This window comes from Eptesicus fuscus, chromosome 7 (assembly GCF_027574615.1).
Source record: "Eptesicus fuscus isolate TK198812 chromosome 7, DD_ASM_mEF_20220401, whole genome shotgun sequence".
NCBI classification, from domain to species: Eukaryota; Metazoa; Chordata; class Mammalia; order Chiroptera; family Vespertilionidae; genus Eptesicus; species Eptesicus fuscus.
The window spans coordinates 25,611,664-25,631,836 of record NC_072479.1 but is presented as its reverse complement, the minus strand read 5'-3'; the positions used below and the strand labels follow the sequence as shown (position 1 = coordinate 25,631,836).

Genomic DNA, 20,173 nt, shown 5'->3' with positions numbered 1-20,173 from the left:
GCCCCACCACCATGGGCTTTGTCCAGAAGGACATCCAGAAGGTTTCCCAGTCTAATTAGCATATTACCCTTTTATTAGTATAGAAATGTATGCCATTTGAAAACACCGATTTGACATTTTACAGGAAGTGGTGGTCACTAAGTAGTATCCTCAAACACTTAGCAAAAAATAATGTAAATGACCCTGGCCATGGTTGCATCAGTTCCCAGACTGAAGGGTCCCAGGTTCGACTCCCGTCAAGGGCATATAACCTGGGTTGCAGGTTCAATCCCCTGCTCAGTTGGGGCACATGCAGGAGGCAACCAATGGATGTGTCTCTCACATTGATGTTTCTCTCTCTCTCTCCCCGCTTCTCTCCCTCTCTTTTACCCCCTCTACAAGTCAATGAAAAAAATATCTCGGGTAAGGATTAATACACACACACACACACACACACACACACACACACACAAACAACTTGGACAGGTAATTTTTCTTAAATACCATGTTAATCTTGGATATGCTTGGCCTGTGGTCAGATACACCATCATCTCCCAACTATGATTCATTGCCCACATATTTGAAAATTGCTCCCCAGGACCCCTGCAGATCGCCCGAGCTCATTCTCAGCTTCACAGCTCTACCAGCAGCCCCTTGAATTACCACCTTTAGCATATATTGGGGACACATATTTATCTGACATCCATATAAATCTAAATAACAACGATAAAACTAGCCATAAAAAAAACTGAGATTAAATAAAAGTTAAGACATTTTGGTCTTTAAAGTTTGACAGAACAGACCATCTAGAGCAGTAAATCTACTTTCATAAATGTCCTAAAAATGTAAATACCCTGAGCCCTCCTTCAGACCTACGAATCAGTAGAACCGTGACAGCTGTAACTTTAATAAGCATCACAGGTGACTATAATTCTCACCTCAGTGGAGTACATCCTTAATTCTTTCAACAACAAACATTTAGTGAGTGTCTTCTACTAATACAAAATTAATGTACTCCACCCTTATCCCACCACTATACTAAAAATAATGTACTTCACCCTTATCCCACCACTATACTCAGTACCTAGCTGGGTATATGGTAGGAAAATGATGCATTGCTTTGGTCACCATCCCCTCAAATAACACATGTTACTACATCTTCAGGTACTGCATCAAGAATACTTTTAAACCTGTACCCTCTTAAATACTATATTAATCTTGGATATGCTCAGCCTATCTTCATACACTTTGTGTGTGTGCCTGTGGGTGTGGGTGTGGGTGTGTGTTGCTAATTCTGCACTGAGGCTAAGCTAGCAAAACTCTGATCATAGCATTAAGCTTCTGTTTTAATGAACCCAAAATCATATAAACAAGAAAATGTATATCTAGAGTAGGAAAGATAAATATCTCCACAAATGTACTTTTCTTTCTTTTGTACATATTACAACAACTCTCATTTCTTTTTTCATTTCACATATTTCTGTTCTCTGGACAACAGTCAAATAACTGTCCTCAACTATTTTGAACCAGAAATTTACAAAAATGCCTTTCAAATGCTGTTCATCCTGAAATCACACTCCATAACTCAAATGAGCATGTACAATCTCCCCTAGATCGTCAGAGCTTGGAAAAATGCATTCCAGATGTGGTATTATGCCCCCTGGCTCTGTGGTCTGCATTTTAAGAGAAGCATGGCATGAAGCTGGCATTGCCTAACAGCATGAGTGTGAAATGGCTTTTGCTGAGGGAAGAGTTCCACTGACAAATGTAAGTGAGTCTGGTCAACATCTGGGCAACTAGCCACTCCTCCAAGTATGTTCACTGAGGGAACAAATACACACCCATATGGGACAGGGTCTCCCAGGTGTTGGAAAGGGGAGAATGGCCATCTCAGATCTCCATTGGGTAGGCTTGACAGAGAAAGGTAGGAAGGCATGTGGAGGGAAATAAGACATGCTGAGGAACCCACTAAAGAGCTAATGGGGAAGTAGCCAGGGCTGGCACGTCAGCACACAGGGAGGGACCTCGCTTCACAGCCTGTGAATGAGATGAAAAGACCAGCAAAAAAACAAAGTCAATACAGCAGTGTGCCGTGGGCCCATCTTATCAACAGATTCTCTATGACCTTGAGTGTCTTCCCACCTGCTCTCCCTATAAGCCCTTTAGATAACTCAATGACTTCCTTGTCTTAGAAAAATGCCTATTTGGAGCAAGGAAAAATGAAATATTTTTCAAAAAGCACAAGCAAAAGGGTCACAGCTTTTGAAAGCATTCTTTACTCACCAATTTTGTAACGTCTTTCACATCATCAGTGACACGGTTCGTGCAGATCCCTGTAGTTCTGACGAGAGGATTAAAGAGGAGCAGTTGAAGATAAATGCAAGTGATAATCCAAGTCTAAACAAAAAGAGAAAAACTGCTGGTGACCATCAGTTAACATCTGTAACCACTTACACTATTAACATTTTACCCCTTAATGTGGAAAAATGCAATCTGCTGATTTTTTAAATACTATTGGCCTAAATACTACAATTAAGCGCTGATCTTTCAAACTATGCTGGCTGAAGTTTTTAAAAATTTTCAGTTAAATGCCGTTTGGATTTTTCATTTCAATGACATTATTGTTAACTTTTGTCAAAAGCTTTCTACAGCCTATTGCTAATGGCAATTAGGAATAACTTGTAGCAACATGTAAAGGATTTATCACTTAAGGTGTTCTCTAAAAACCAGGGAATGCATTAAATTCATACCTTAAGGCACCAAATGAAACTTTCTGTACTTTAAAGGTGGACTGTTTGGCAAGTAGCAGCATAACCCTGAGCCGTGTTTTAATCTCATAGTCCACAATAATACTCCAAGTTAAAGCGAAGGAGAGAGACATTTTTTGGATCTAGAATAAAATTTAACCTAATTTGTGACACATCAAAAGAAACATAGTTTTGAATCACAGCTTTTGAGCTATTTAATAAGGAAGACTATTTTCCTAGTCAATAAGAAGACATTCTTGAACCCCAGCAGGAAGCAATCACACACAACTCTCTTTGAAAATAACACTTCAAACCATGCATTGCAGTTACTTTTACACATGACTTATTTTTTTCCTTACTACACTATATTTTAAGTTTCTAAGAAATTGGGCATCTGATTTTTTTTTTTTCAGTACCTTTACAACATAAGACACAGCACCTTGCCTATAAAAAATTCTTAATACGTATTTTGTTGGATGAATCAGTGACCAAGGTAAACATCATCTAATGCTTCCAACTGAATATTTACTTATTGAACATGTATTCGGAGACTGGGACTGTGCCAGTCACTAGAGAAATAAAGGTGACAGAGACGCCCTTGAAACTCAGAGGCTTTGGGAAAACAAAAGAGGAAACAATTAATCCATCAATTTTAAGGGGAGAACCTGTGCAGGAAAACAGCGCCAAGAAAAGCCAGAGAGGAAATATGACTCTGGCTGGATTCTGGAGGACCAGGAGGGGTTTGACAAGGAAGGGAGGATAATTCCAGGAAAAATAAACAGCATGAGTGAAGGCATGGAGATGTGAAGATATGATGTCTTAAAATTGCACAAAAACCCATCTGCACATGGCTAGAAATCCTTCCTATTTTATGTAGCTAGCCAGGTGTTAAAAGGAACTAGATTGTTATTTTTAATTAACATCTGCAAGCTAACTAGATATTACACTATTACACTGGACCAAATGATGATTATCATTACTAAAATTTCTAAGACTACAATGCTACCTACATAAATAATGGTGGCTTGTAAAAAAAATTAAAATGCTTTTATTGTTTTACTATTGTGATCTTTTAGCAGTAATCCTACTTAATTTTGTCTAAGGCTATTTTAAAGCAATATGGAGTCACACTCTTCATAGCACCATCTCCTTTTGGAACAAAATGAAGAGGAAGTTGTGTAAGTGATTTCTGTTTGGGGGATTCTACTACTGGGCAATGCCAACATATAAAATCTCTTCTAATAACTTAGCCTTCCTTTGTATATGTAAGTATAATTGGTGAAACTCAAGCTTTCTTTTACATTATAATTGCTAAGACCCAACCCTTCTAATATATATATATGTGTATAAAAACCCTAATATGCAAATAGACCAAATGGCGGAACAACTGAACAACCAGTCGCTATGTGCACTGACCACCAGAGGGTGCACGCAGAACATGGCGGCCATTGGCTGCAGCGGGATGGTAGAGCAGGTGAGCGGGGGCACCAGCCCAAGGCGGGCACCGACTGCCATCATCGGGGCAATCCTCTGGTGGTTACTGAAAACTCTTTGCTCCTGCATGCACTGCAGTCCTGCCCAGTGCTCGCACCCGCTGCCGGCACCAGACCTGCCCGCACCCGCTGCCGGCACTGGAGCCACCACTCACACCCACTGCTAGTGCCTGGCACCATCAGCAGGTGTGAGTGGTGGCTGCTGGCCCCAATCACCCTTCAGGGCTTCTCCACCTCCCCCTGCTCCTGAGGGACAATTGGGACCAGCAGCCGCCTCTCGCACCCGCTGCCAGTGCCAGAGCCGCCTGGTGCCAGTCCCGATCGCTCAGCATCATCAGTGGGTGCAAGCGGCGGCTGCTGGCCCCAATTGCTCCTGAGGGTTTCTCCACCTCCCCCTGCTCCTGAGAGGCAATCAGGGCAGCAGCCGCCTCTCGCACCAGTTGACAGTGCCGACCCCAATTGCTCCGCGCTGTCAGTGGGTGCAAGCAGGGCCAGCGCTGTCAGCGGTGGCGGCAGGAGTGGGGCTGCCAGCAGAGAGGGGACCAGGGGCCATGGTGGGAGGGGCCTGGCAGGCACGCAGAGGATGGGCCGAGACCTGTCCCTGTGCCCACTGCAGCCTCGCAGCCTACAGTTTCTTTCAAGGTGCATGAATTCGTGCACTGGGCCCCTAGTATATATATAATATATAATATATAATATATAATATATAATATATAATATATAATATATAATATATAATATATAATATATAATATATAATATATAATATGTAATATGTAATATATAATATATAATATATAATATGTAATATATAATATATAATATATAATATGTAATATATATAATATGTAATATGTAATATAATATATAATATATAATATATAATGTGTAATGTGTAATGTGTAATGTGTAATATGTAATATCTAATCTAATAATAGACAAATATGCAAATTGACCGCACCTTCGCTACACCTAAGCCACGCCCACCAGCCAAGCCACGCCCACTAACCAATCAGGATGAGTATGCAAATTGCCCCAACAAAGATGGCGGCTAATTTGCATATCAAGACAGCGTCCAAAGAAGCCAACAGCTGCAGAAGGGAGTAAAGCTTCGAAGAAGCAAGCAGGGGGGGGGGGGAGCGGAGGCGGGGCCGGGGGAGAAGGGCGGGGCGGAGGCGGGGCCGGGGGAAGGAGAAGGGCGGGGCGGAGGCGGGGCCAGGGGTGAAGGGAAACGCGGGTGGGCTGGAGGAGAAGGCGGGGCGGGTGACAAGGGCGGGGCGGAGGCGGGGCCGGGGGTGAAGGAAAACAAGGGAGGGCTGGAAGAGAAGGCGGGGCGGAGGCGGGGCCGGGGGTGAAGGAAAACAAGGGAGGGCTGGAAGAGAAGGCGGGGCGGGCGGAGCGGAGGTGGGGCCGGGGGCGAAGGGAAACGCGGGCAGGCTGGAGGAGAAGGCGAGGCGGGCGAACAAGGGAGGAACGGAGGCAGGGTAGAGTGCAGCAGGAAATCCTATTGCAGGATTTTTTCCTGCAACGGGAAAGCTAGTGTAATATATAATATATAATATATAATATATAATATATAATATATAATATATAATATATAATATATAATATATAATATATAATATATAATATATAATATATAATATATCTCATCTGTGATATGACTTGGGAAACCCCCCAAAGGGTCTCTGTAAATGGCCAGGCTCACTAATGATCATATTCATAGTCTAGGCTCTAAGAAATAAAATTCTGTTACTCTGTTTCTTCTCTTCACCATGCCCTATTCCTGGCATTGAAGAAACACTAAACAAACATTTGTTTGTTCACTTATTCATTCAGAAAATATTTACTGAGCACCTTGTGGGTACCAAGCACTGTTCTAGATGCTTGGGACATATTAGTAAAATTTGGGGGGAGAGGGGGCAAAAATCCCTGCCCTCATGAGGCTTATCTTCTAGTGAGAGAAGGCAGACAATAACCAAAAAATATAATAAGCTTATACAGAATGTCAAAAGGTGTTTCATGCCATGGAAAAATAAAAATTAGATCAAGGTAAACAAAATTGGGATTAAAATGCCTACTCTGCTCTACTGGCACCAGCAGTCTTAGGTTCAAGTTGACAATCACACTCATGAGGCATCAGAGGCTTCCCTCAGCACCAAGCTTTAAAAATGAAGCAGGGCAGACAACAGGAGCATGCCCAGCCCCAGCAGAGCCCAGTCTCAGGACCCTGGCAGGCAGTCTCTAATGTCCGCATAGCACTGTACTTGGGCCGTGTAGGCCAACGACAGATGATATCGGGTGGGCAGGGCCACTTTGGGGGCTTATACCTTGCTAGTTGAGCAGCCCCATCAGGGGCATGTGATGAACTACCCTTCATTCTCCATTACAGCTACCTCCCACTAGTAAATCTCAACAATAAAGCACATACAGGTGTTTGTTCTGCGACCTAGAGATGCCAGCAGGATTCTCCTCAAGTATAGCCCGATTCCTATGCATTGCTTGAGTTCTTGTTGTAAGGAGGATGATAGAGAGGGCCAAATCCCCAGGCATCCCTGAGTCTAGAGAAAAGGCCCCATTTCTTTCCAGGACTGCAGAATGTGGGGATACGGCTTGAAATTGTAAGCAGGATGATACCCGGGGTGCCTCACTGAGAGGGCTCTGCTTTGTCACAGCTTGGCTGCAGCTGAGGGAGTGACCCAGGCGGGTGTCTGTGGGAAGAGTGCCGCAGAGAGGAAAGTGGTGCGAAGGCCCCAAGGTCTATTAGCAGTGTCTGCTGTGTTTAAGGAGCAGCAACAGAAAACAGGGGCAGTGGGAGACACTGTCCGAGAGAACGGAGAGGCCAGATCATACAGCGTCTGGTACCCCACTGTGTCCACTTCTGTCATACCTCCGACCCTCCCGTCATGTGTAAACCTCTGTGCAAAACAAAACTTAGCCCTCTCACATATACATGCACATGCATATTTATGTATATGTATCTATATGTATGTAAATATACATATGTAAAAAAGACTGGCAGTTTCTGACAAAATTAAACATGTTTGTACCATACGATCCAGCAATCACACTCCTTGGTATCGACCCCAAGATGCTGAACACTTGTGTCCACACAAAAACCTGCACGGTGACTTTGTAGCAGCTTATTCATAGTTGCTAAAACTTGAAAGCAACCATGATGTCCTTCAGCAGGTGAATGGCTAAATAAACCATTCAGGTGCAGTACATCCAGACAAGGAATTACTATTCAGTGATAAAACAAAAAGAGCTATCAAGACATGAAAGACATGGAGTAACCTTAAACACATATTACTCAGTGAAATATGCCACATACTTGTGATTCCAACGACAATGACTTTATGAACAAGGCACAATTATGGAGACAGTAGAAAGATCAGAGGTTGCCAGGGTTTGGAGGGGGCAGTGATGAATAGCAGAACACAGAGAACTTCAGGGTAGTAAATATGCTCTGTATTAGTAGATACATGTCATTCCCCATTTGTCCAAATCACAGAATGTACACCAAGAGTAAAGACTAACCTAAACTAACTTTGGGTGACTAAGATGGGCCAATGTAGGCTCATCAATTGTAACAAATGTATCACCTTGTTGGAGACTATTGATAAAAGGGAGAGCTATGCATGTGTGGGGACAGGGGGCATATAGAAAGTGTCTCTACCTTCCTCCCAATTTTGCTGTGAACCTAAATCTACTCTAAAAAACAATAAAGTCTTAAAAAAAAGATTACTTTGCTTACTGTGACAAGAGCATTTAGGTTAACAAAGTAGAAACAAAGAAACTAGTTAGCGGTTATTGCTCTAATCCAGCAATTTTCAACCCTTTTTCTCTCATGGCACACATAACTAATTACTAAAATTCTGCAGCACACCAAAAAAAAAAAAAATCTATATATTTTTGCCAATCTGACAATAATTAGGTATAATTTTGATTTGTTCACACCGGACAGCTATTGTTGTGTTGGTTGTTGTTCTTTTTTTATTTGACAATTTAAGGGAAAAGAGGTCAGTACTCCTGATTAAATAGTTGGGCATTACATGTTTTAAAAATTCTTGAGGCATACCATTGAAAATCGCTGCTCTCATCCAAGCAAGAAAGGACTATAGCAGTGCATTTGTTGACCAGAAGTGGTTAGATTCTGGATGTCTCATCAAGGCTGAGCCAGTAGCATTTCCTGACAGATGGAATATGATTTGACAGAGACAAAGATGACTGCAATGATTCTGGCCTGACCAACTGAAAAGGGTGGTGTTTCCATCAGCTGATATGGAAAAGGCTGAGGATAGAGAGGGTTTGGAGGGCAGATCAGAAGTTGAGTTTTGGGTGTGTTAAGTTTGAAATGTCTTTGAGATATCCCACTGATGTTACTGGTTCAGGAGGAGGGAAGGTTGGGCTGGATATATAGAAATAGAATTTTAAGCAAAAGAGTAGATGAGATCAAGTATTAAGTACGAATAGAAAAAAGAACTAAGGATGGAGTCCCAAGTGCTGTATCCTTAAGAGGTCTGGCAAAAGATTGAGAACTTACAAAGGAGCCTGAAAAAGAAACCAAAAAGTAGGAGGAGGCCAAGTGGGGGAAAAATAAAGAACCGAAAGCCAAACTGTCAAACTTTGTTAAATACAACAGGTCAAGTAAGATGAGGGCTGAGAACTGACCACTTGGATTTAGCAGAACAGACATCATTGGTGACATTAACAAGAACATTTTTATTGAAGTAGTTATGGGAAAAAGCCAGTGTGGAGTGGATTTAAGAGAACATGAGAGGAGAGTAACTACACGCAGTGAATATAGACAGGTCTTTTAAAGGGTGTCCTTCAAAGGACAGCAAACAAACGAAAACAAAGTGGGGTGACAGTTGGCAAGAAATACCAGGATGTCCCTATGTCTATGGGGATGACCCCAGAGGAGGGTGCAATTGGAAATGCAGGTCAGAGGAGGGGACTGGTTGAGCAATGTCCTTAGGAAGGCAAGAAGGGGTGAGATCTAGGTCTCAAGTAGAGGGCAGCTTCAATATTGTTTTTTGCAGCAGCTATATACAGACATCTGTAAAGACAGGATTTAGCTCACTGTATACAATGTACTTGGTAACTTAATACACTCAAATATCCCAGACAAACCTATATTTCTTGAAGCACATTATTTTAAAGCATTAAATAAACTCAAATTGTAATTTAATTCTGTATATACTTTGCTACCAATAAGGAATATTCACCTTTTGTAAAATTCAATAACTCACTCTGGCATAAGTAAACATTAGGAAGGAGAAGCAGTGAAGGCAGAAATATATGCAGAACTCTGCAGAGCCATAGTAACTTACTTCTTTTGTCAGAATTCCTGGGAGAGGGCTAAAATGCGGAGCTTACTTCTTTATATGGAAAAGTAATTTTTCAGTATTACTTATTCTATACAGAGATCTTTCTAATATATAGTACAAACACTTCCCTGATTTCTTAAACAGTGGGTAGAAATATTAAACTGCTTTTCTTTGACTAGTCAAGTTCATCATATAAAGGGAAGGCTAAGTGAAATAAGCCAGATACAGAAAGACAAATATCACATGATCTCATTTATATGTGGAACCTAAAAAAAAAAAAAGTTGAACTCACAGTAACAGACAGCAGAAAAGAACAGTGGTTACCAGAGGCGAAGGGATGAGAGGAAAGGGAAAATATTGATCAAAGGGCACAAACTTTCCGTTATAAGACGAGTAAGTTCTGGAGACTAATGTACAGCATGGCGACTGTAATTGATTCACTAAGAGAGTAGATCTCAGGTGTACTCGGTAGCTCTGTGAGGTAATGGATATGATATGCTAATTAAATTGGGGTAATCATTTCACAATGTATGCATACATTAAAACATTATATTGTACACCTTAAGTATCTATAACTTCTACTTGTCAATCACACCTCCATAAAGCGGGGCGGGAGCATCCCAGTTACAAAGCTGTGCCTGTCATCCTCCAAGCGGCTCTAAATGACTGCTGGTTTAAGTGACTGTTTTAACATTTTTATTTTAGTTTTGGTCAATTTGTTTCTCAGTTTACCTGTTAACAATGCCTATTTCTAGCCGACAGAGTCTTGATGGCAAACACGGCACATGGCCCACGTATGGTGGGTGTTTTGTGGTAGGCGGAATAAGGGCAAAAGGATGGCCCTGTCCTAATTCTGGGAATTTATGAATATATGGCCTTTTCTGGCAAAATGGACTTTGCAGATGAGATTAGATCAAGGATCTTGAGATAAAGAAATTACCCCGAGTTCTCTAAGCCCCATCCATCGAATCAGCCAGGTCCTTACAGACGCAGAACTTTTCTCAGCTCTGGCCAGAGAGCAGCAGGGACGGGAGAAGGGTCCGGAAGCTGTGGCATAAGGACTTGACGTTGCTGGCACTGAGCAGAAAGGCGGGGCCAGGAGCCCAGGAATGCAAGCGGCTTCTAGAAGCTGAAAAGGGGCAAGGAACCGGCCGGTCTCCCTAAGAGCCTTCAGCAAAGGAACACAGTCCCACCGACACCTCAATTTTAGCTCAGTAAACCCCACTTTGGATTTCCGAATCTCCAAAACTGTAATATAATAAATTTGTATTATTTTAAGTCACTAAATTTGTGATGGTTTTTTTACAGCAGCAACAGAAAAATAAGTCAGAGGTCAATAAACTTATTTTCTGAATGAATTAATGAATGAGCGGAGTAGTTGCCCAATGTCCAAGCTGTTCCTCGTAAGAAAAATAAACTGCCCACGTCTGTGTTCCGGGCCCCCCGCCCCTGCTTCAAGCAAAGCAGCTCAGCCTTTTTTCTGTTTTATTTGTTCATGCTTCTGGGTAAGATTTTGTTTGAACAAAGGTTTCCAAGGGCAAGAAAGGGAAGAAAAAACACACAAAAACACAGGCTTTTGAAAACCGCTGGTGTGATGGGAGAGTACAGAACATGTATCCAGGAAAGCCTCCCAGTCGCTTATCGTGGGACCTCAAACAAGCCAGTTAATCCCTCTGAGTAGCTGTTTATCAGCCTCTCCAATGAGAATAAGGGTAACTCTCCCCTCACCCACCTCATGGAGTGCTGATAGGAATCAAATCAAAACTTTTCGAACTACAGGTGCTGTGCAATTATTTGTTGTGTGGTTTCTGGGTTTGGGAGTGCTAGGAAACCAGGGAAACAAGTGCTTCAAAACCATTGGAATGAAACAGTCAGAGAAAGGACTTGGTAAGTCAATCCATGAACAAAGAGTGTGACCTTTACTGCAGGGTGTTTTGACACTCATTTTGGGTTCAGATGCATTTTTTTTTTCTCAACTTATTTATTGGTTCTGTGGGTAGAGTAGCTTCGGTTAATAGACTACCGATTCCCAATTAAGTGAGGTGTTCCAATATATCAGAAAAAGTAATTATGTCTGTTTTCTTTCTCTTCCACTTTCTCTAAGTTCTGGAAACTCCAACAAGGCATACAGGTTGTCTAAACATGTGGGCGTGTGCGCACACACACCCTTGGAGATAGGAGGATGAAACTAAATGTCCCTGGGTTTGTGACTTCTCTCAAATGTATCTTTTCAGTTTGCGTAATCATCGCACTGTTGTTTTTTCTCTCTAACAGTCTCTGCTTCTGCGCATTAATTTTTCTTTGGCTACTTTGTTTAGCATCGTACAACTTTTTTTCTGTAGGTCACGCTCATTGTGTGATAACCTTTCATTTCACGATAACCTTTCGTTACACAGACATAGTAAACTAATCTTATTGTCGACCGTTCTAGATTTTATTTTTTATTTAGAGACATCTGTTAAGTGTCCTCCCATATACTCCCCATGGCACACAAAAATTCCAATAACCTTTTCATTGCTAAAATTTGCCTTCAAGTTATTTACTTGATGAAAAAAAAAAACTAATGAGAAATCTGTATGCATTGTTAGGACTGCAACAGAAACAGTCCTGGGGAAGGGAAGCAATAGTGACTAAAATTCATACTCAATTGTGAATGACAGAGATAGCAGGTCTGCCGGGGGGGGAGCAGGTTTCAACACTGGCAGATCGTACTGGAAAGGTACTTCAAAGGGGCCTGGGGGAAAAGTTACAGGAAGATGAGGCCGGAGACCCTGAAGGCAAAGGTCTTGCCTAAATCTCATTTTTGTTGAGAATCAGACCCCAGTGGAATATTCACTCAATTATCGCTTCTTCCTGAACCTAAGAGCCTTCCTTACAGTAAAACGCCGCCTGCCAGGAAAAGGAGCTGCAGTGTCCCTAAAGCCGACTATTTACTTGATCTGAACATGTGTTAGAACACAGAGGTGACTTTGCAGACTTCTTTCCTCTGGTAGAAATGAACATGTGTGCAGCCCAAGAACATTGGGGGAACATATGCTGTTCAAGAAACCAGAAGATTCCAATCTCCTAAACTTGGAAAAAAACCCAGACTTTTCTATAAGTGCGAGAAGCGGTTTTCCAATATGCACTGCTAGCGTCCACATTACAGACTCCTCCGAGTCAAAAAGGTAGTGAGGAGTCCGTGTAGCCCGTTTTCTGTAGGCACAGACTCACAAAATGGTATTAAGACGGCCCTGAACAAAACAGCAGCTGCTGCCAAAAACAACATCCATCTTCTCTTTAATCTCAAATGCCAGCTAGTGAAGCAGGCAGTTGCCTTGCGGCCCAAATGTGCTTTGGAGGAGAGCCAACTGGCTCGGCTACCCAGAGCCAGGAAAGCAAGTTACCAAGACACAGGTAGAGTAATCAGTCCCGAGTTCAGGTCTTCTGAGTTCATAGAACCATACCCTTCAGAAATGATCTTGAGGGAAACTCACGGCAGATTCCTGTTCAGTGAATAACCATTCAATTCCATGTGACCTTGTCCTTCAAGTTTTCTTATTTTTTTTGTAAACTTACCATTAAACACCAAGAGAAAATACCTAATCATCCCACACAGATTCTTCTCTCGTGACTGTCCAGTAATCCCAAAGGGGCAAAGGAACACTTAGTAGCTTTGTGTCTTTTTTAAACATTATTGCTATCAGGGAAGCTGATGCTGACAGTAGAGCTGAGTGAAAATCCAAACCAGCTGGAAATCCAAATTGGAACACAGAAATCTTGTGAACATACTCTTCACCCTCTTTCCATGTAGGTCATTGTGTGAGGAAGTTAAATAAAAATATTTTAAAATATCGGTGATCAATAAAATATGTGGTGCGTAGGCCCTATAACAAGAACAAAACATCCTAGAAAGGAATCGCTTAACATAAAAAGGCAGACAGGAAGTGGCTTTAATGTGAAAGAAGAATTTAAGGATTTCAAGATATTCCATCTACAGGAAAATCACTCTATGATAGTCAGTACTCACTCTAAATGTAAATGGTATTGAAGTGTAAATCACTTGCATATATTGATTCCAACTAAGGGCCACACATAGGATGAGCAGTTTGCTGATATTATTTCATACTAGTGGCCCAGTGCACGAAACTTGTGCACGGAGCGGGGGTTCCCTTAGCACAGCCTGCACCCTTTCCAATCGGACATCCCTCTCACAATCTGGGACTGCTGGCTCCTTACCACTCACCTGCCTGCCTGCCCCTAACTGCCTCTGCCTGCCTGCCTGATCGCCCCTAACTGCCCTCCCCTGCTGGCCTGATCTCCCCCAAACTGCTCTCCCCTGCTGGCCTGATCAAGCCCTCAGCTGCCTCTGCCTGCCTGATCACCCCTAACTGCTCTCCCCTGCCGGCCTGATCTCGCCCCCAACTGCCCTCCCCTTCTGGCCTGATCTTTCCCCCAACTGCCCTCCCCTGCTGGCCTGATCTCCCCCAAACTGCTCTCCCCTGCTGGCCTCATCAAGCCCTCAACTGCCTCTGCCTGCCTGATCACCCCTAACTGCCCTCCCCTGCTGGCCTGATCTTACCCCCAACTGCCCTCCCCTGCTGGCCTGATCTTGCCCCCAACTGCCCTCCCCTGCTGGCCTGATCTTGCCCCCAACTGCCCTCCCCTGCTGGCCTGGTTGTCCCCAACTACCCTCCCCTGCCAGCCTGGTTACCCCCAACTGCCCTCCCCTGCTGGCCTAATCTTGCCCCCAACTGCCCTCCCCTGCCAGCCTGATCTCACCCCCAACTACCCTCCCTTGCCAGCCAATTTGGTTCTGATTGGTCAGTTTCAATGCCAGTCAGCATCAAAAGCTCCGCCTCCTAGGCAGCCATTGGCTCCTCACAGTTCACCCAGATTTGGTTCTGATTGGTCAGTTTCTATGCCAGTTAGTGTCTTCAGGTCTATCTCCAGGCCTTATCAGAGAGGCAGGACTGATCAGCAGCCCCCGAGGAGGCCTGGAGAGAAACAGAGGCATGGCTGCCGGTGAAGCCCGGAGAGAAAGAGAGAGGCAATGGCTGATCAACAGCTGCCATAGAGGCTGCGGATCAGACCCTGCCTCTCTCTTCAGGCCTCTCTCTGGGCCTGATCCGCAGCCCCCTCGGCAGTCAGTGCTAGGTCGCTGCACTCACATTGGTGGCAGTCAGTGCTGGGTCTCCACGGCAACCCAGCACTGATTGCAGGACTGACTTCCAGTGTTTGGTCAAGCCTTCGGTCGGTCGTTACAAACCCTAGGTTTTTATATATTAGGATAACCTCCCATTGACCATGTGGATGTTATTATCCTATTTTGCTGGTGAGTAAAATAGGATTCAATGAGACTGAGTAACTTTCTCATGCCACTCTGCTAGTAAATCCCCAAACTGAGTTTAAAGGAAGACCTACACAGCACTGGAAATAAAACTGCCGGGCCAGTCAGACATAAAGCTGATTTCATCTACATTTAATGAACTATTTAGTTTTATTTAAAATGCCTATGCCTTGGAAGGCACATAGGCCCCTTAATCTAAATCAGTTTCTAATTGAAACCGCAGTCCCAAGTTACTATTAGGCTGGGTAAACAAGTAAATCAAGTTACACTTTGCTGTAGCTTAAAGAAAATCACATAGCTAGAGGGAGGGGAGAAACCCAAGAAATACAGTGTTAAGTTGTTCCTGCTGATAAATACAAAATCAAGTGCTTTCAGATGTTTAAGAAGAGCTACTTATTCATTCAACAAACTTGTCTAAGTACCTGATAAGTACATAAGATAAAGACATACAAGATATGGATTTTGGCCTCTGAAAGTTCAAACTGGTAGGGACCACAGCAGTGCCATAGACTGTGAGGGGGAAGGGCCCAGGAGGGACAGATAAACCTGACTTTGGGGCTGGGGGTGGAAATTGAGGGAGGGGCTCAGTGATAGCTCCTGGGAGGAGGTGACACACTGTTCAAAGGGAAGTAGGAAGGAGCCAGATAGAGCAAAGGCAACTGGGTGAAGACCCCTGATAGAGAAGTGGCAGGTGCCCAGAGAAGTGAAGGTACATTTTCACAGAACTTCAGGTTTATGATACTATTGAAAAATAAGTTTCAAGGTATAAGCATCAATAGAAGAGGCTAGGGAAATGTGCAGAGGCCCTCCCAATTTTGCTAATCGAGTTGTTTTTCTATCTTAAAGGCACTGCTTGGGAGCTCTTGAAGGACTTTAAGCAGGGGAATATCAAAATCTGATTTATTGCCTGGCCCGCGTGTCTCAGTGGTTGGGCATCAACCGATAGACCAGGAGGTCATGGTTCGATTCCCAGTCAGGGCACATGCTGGGTTTCGGGCTCGATCCCCAGTGTGGGGTGTGCAGGAAGCAGCTGATTCTTTCTCATCACTGATGTTTCTATCTCTCCATTCCTCTCTGAAGTCAATGAAAATATATTTTTTTAAAAATCGAATTTATTTTTGAAAGGCTTATCAGACATCAGAATAAAGGATAGCCTGGGGGAGGCAACAAGCCTGGGGGATAGGAGGCCAGTTAGGAGGTCGCTGGAGTCATCCAGAGTTGAAGTCAGGGGAGCCCCACCTATGTGAGTGGCCGTGGGAATGGAGAGAGACAAGTTCAATAGGATATGAAAGTGGAATGGAAGGGACTTGGTGGCTTACAGAAAGAGAGGGGGGTTAAAAGGAGAGGAGTCTCAAATGACTTCCAGGTACCAGTTTGGGTGACAGGAAAAAGTGGTGCTTTTCACTGAGCCAGGATATTTAGGAGGAGAGGTGGCAGCTGGCAACTGCAAGTTATCACCAAAACCCCTGAAGAATAGCACTGTACTGGTATAAGGAGAAAGAACTATCTTTGTGGGAGATGAGAGGGTGAGAAGCAAATACATGAGAGACCGATCGGTTGATTGTGGGGCACTGGGGCCGATGGAAAAGAACGTACAAAACAGAGGGAACGATCAATAAAGCAAGCACTTCAAGATGTCAACCTGATGGTTGCTGAGGGGTACCTAGTGGAGTTGACCTTGATGAAGACAGTTTCCATAGTGAGTCAGGCTGTAGTCAGGACCACAGTGATAAATGAGTGTGGGGAATTTCAAGGATATACTACACCAGCTTGCCTAGAGAGTGAGGAAGACAGTGGGTAATATCTGGAAGGGCTAGAAAGTTAACTTCAGTCTGTAGAAGGGAAGATAGCTCTAAAAGAGTGGGGCTAAAAAGATCAACTAAGCCTTCCTCTTTCTTACATGGTCTTTCAGGAGGAACAACTCTTCTGTGGTTAATGACAGCCAGGTGAGCTCAGAGGCTTTGCCATTGCATGACAATCACTGCGAATGACTTCTAGCTCAGACTAGCATCTAGGGCCTAGGTGTTCAAGTTTTGCTATTATTTTTGATAGAGATACATGTGATAGAATAAGGATTTGTGCCACCAGTGGAGATTCCATTAGAAACAACAGTAATATATAGGTCCTTAGCAGTTAAATAAAAGCAGAGGGGAAAAATCCCCTTAAACAGTATAAACCCACTGGATTTTAGGGAGATGCTAGACAAGGACTAATTCTAATCAATTTTATGAGGATGATGATATGCAACAAACCAAACAAGTCTAGAAAACTGGTGGATGCTAGCTCAATGTTGAACCTAGATGAACATATCCATTGAAAATATTTTTGCTATATGAATATTCACTGAGTGGCCAGATTATTATGATCTCTGAATGCATAATAATCTGGCAACTATATATATATATATCAGAGGCCCGGTGCATGAATTTGTGCATGGGTGGGGTCTGGCCAGCCTGGCCAGAGGGAGGGGACATGGGCGGTTGGCCAGCCTGCCTGCTGGTCGAACTCGTGGTCGAGGGGACAATTTGTATATTAGCCTTTTATTATATAGGATATACACTGAGTGGCCAGATTATTATGTGTTCAGAGATCATAATAATCTGGCCACTCAGATTCTCTATTCAAAGAAATAAGAGAGACAGACCCCCAACATTGGCCAAGGTATAGGAACACAACAAAAAAATAATAAATAAAAACATTCACGACAGTTCTTAAATCCGCATACTGACTTTCAGCACTCCATGGGCACCTGTTCTTGTTGGATGGCATTGCTCACTGTCATGTCAAATAGTTGCTCTTAACATTGAACCACCATGATAAGCTTTCCAAAAACAGCTACAAAAACATAAACCATAATTCACACTCTTCCAAGTCTGTGACTCACTTCTGAAATTGTAATCTCAGGAAAATAAAAAACCCTGCAATTCTTCAAAATCTGTAGAATCTTTTGATCTCCAAACAACTGAGAGCTAAAAAATAAGTGCAGAGCTCCAGTTGCTATCTGATCCTATGTGTTGAATTTGGACTGAATGCCTGAACTCTCTCGAACGTCTCATGTATTTACCCTACAGTTGAAATTAAACGTGTTCAGATGTCTCGTCAGATCAGCTACTGGTAGTCTGACAAGTCTGGTCGCATAGGGCCTTTAAATTAGAAGAAAACACTGTCAGGAAGCAGCTCAGGAAACTGCCAATAAGGTGTTGTTCCCCACCTGGGTTTCTGACTACATTAAAATGAATCAAATCTTTGTACCCTGCTTTAACTACCTCTAAACAGCATGAAAACCAATGGGGCTAAAGGCCATGAGTTCAAAAACACCCACAATCTTGATCATTTTCTTTATCACATCAAACAAGTCCAATCTGCAAAGGTCCCGGCATGAGTTTTCCCAATTACGCAATGTATGCTGGATGCACCAATTGCCTTTGGTTGAACGGAATAAAATGTTGACATGTCCCCCCTTTCATGGAACAAGGGAAGATGACCACCTTAGGTTTAGATCCAAGTGCTATTATTAGGGTATTTACTTAGGATGCAGAATCCTGGGCGTAGTGAGGTATCCAATTTTCTGAAGGTGTATCTCAGGAATGTGCACTTTTAACTAGCCCTTCATGCAATTCTTGGGTACTCTCTCAGGTCTGAGTCAGGCTATTTAGGCTGTACTTGTTCTGGATGCTATATTATTAAGAAAAACAAACAAAAAGTCTCAAAAGTATATATATAAGGTGGCACTAGGGTTCAAGGGCTACATAGCAGATGCTCCCGATTTAGAGTAATCTCAAAAAGAAAAGTTAAATGTAGCGAGTATGGTGGATACTGTGGATGGTTCTTTCAATTCCCATTCCAGCTCTCTCCTAGCATATCCTTCTACACTGTAGTGGTTGCAAAACTGAAATCTGTATTTCTTGGACTCCTTTGCATTTAGCTCTAGCTGCAGATGAGGTTAGATTTTGCCCATCAGGCACCACACTGCAGGGTTTGATATAGGAAGAAAATCCTTGACATGAGAAGTTGGGGGCTAGACATGCATTTTGCTGACTTGTGTGGTGTTGGGGCAACTAGACCATGCAATCTGAAGCAGTAACAGCTTCCGGCACTGGCTGTAGCAGCTACACAGAGCAGTGGACTTAACTGGGTTCTCGGTGCTGCAGTATTCTGGAAGCATACTCTCCTAGGCCTGCTCTGCTAGGCCTGCTGGTGGTTTTATAAGCCACCAAATACATTTCAATGCATCTCTTTTTGACTAATTAGAGTGGATTACACTGTCTGCAACTAAACCTTAAGCAATACGAGGAGTAAAGAACCCAAGTTATTAAGCATTTATGTCTCATAAAGGCTAGTCTAGATGTTCCTTGGGAATTTTCCATTCGCATTTCAAAATTCAAATTGTAAAATAAGAGTCATATAAAAAAATTTTTTATGAAGAGCCCTTTTTGATTGGCAATCCATGAGAATGTTAATGCAATTCTACCACTAGAAGCACCACAAAGCAATTTACCTCTGATACGCCCAGGACATGTTCCTCTGGATATCTATCTGCCACCTGAAGCACAGTAAATTGCAAGTTCACTGCTTACGAAAGAGGTGATGTTCAGAATAGAGCAACATCAGCAAAGTTATGGAACCTAGATGCAAATCAGGGTTCCATAACTTGCATGCTGTTACCTAAAGAGATTATGGAAACTCTCCTAAGCTCATTTTTTTTTTTTTTGGGATGATCACACTTCTTTGACTTTTTGAAAGATTAAATAAGACAGTTATGTAAAGCACTCACAACAGGAACAGCACAATGCAGATCATGACATGACTTGTTAATGCTATAGTTATTATTTTATCTTTCTTACTAATGCTTTCAGTGTTGACTTCAGAATTAAAGCTATACTAACAGTGAATGTCCCAATCCCACTTATGCTCTGCCTCCCCATAGAGTAAAGATCAGCACAGGAAAGTGATAAAAAGAGGTTGTGAAACTGCCCCCTGCGCTTGGATTGGATCAACTCCCCCAAAGCAGGCAGGCTCCTCTCCACCTGGTACAAAAGGGAGGCCCAGTTGTTTGGGCAATGGGTGAATGTTAACCTAAACTGCAGAGTTTCAAAAGTCAACTTTAGCTTCAGCAGGAATCCAAGACAGTTTTAGAAAACAGTGTGTTTAACCCATGCATGGGGAAAAAAAGAACAGTAGAGAGTAAGGGGCTGGGCGGCAGTGATTCTAGAATTAGGCTGCCAATTTTTTAATCTCCTGCCACTGACTAGCCTTGTGGCCTTTGCAAAATTATTTCCTTGTCCTGTGCTT

The 20,173-nt window shown here is 42.9% G+C and overlaps 1 protein-coding gene across 2 annotated transcripts in view; it reads right to left on the bottom strand.

Annotated features, from left to right (window-relative positions):
• Positions 1-20,173, bottom strand: part of KITLG (KIT ligand) — an 89,470-nt gene that overhangs the window by 49,218 nt on the left and 20,079 nt on the right. For both annotated transcript variants that reach the window (XM_008143785.3, XM_054718808.1), the window contains exon 2: positions 2,263-2,376. In XM_008143785.3, coding sequence (XP_008142007.1) covers positions 2,263-2,376 — 114 coding nt within the window. The remainder of the gene's footprint in view (positions 1-2,262; positions 2,377-20,173) is intronic.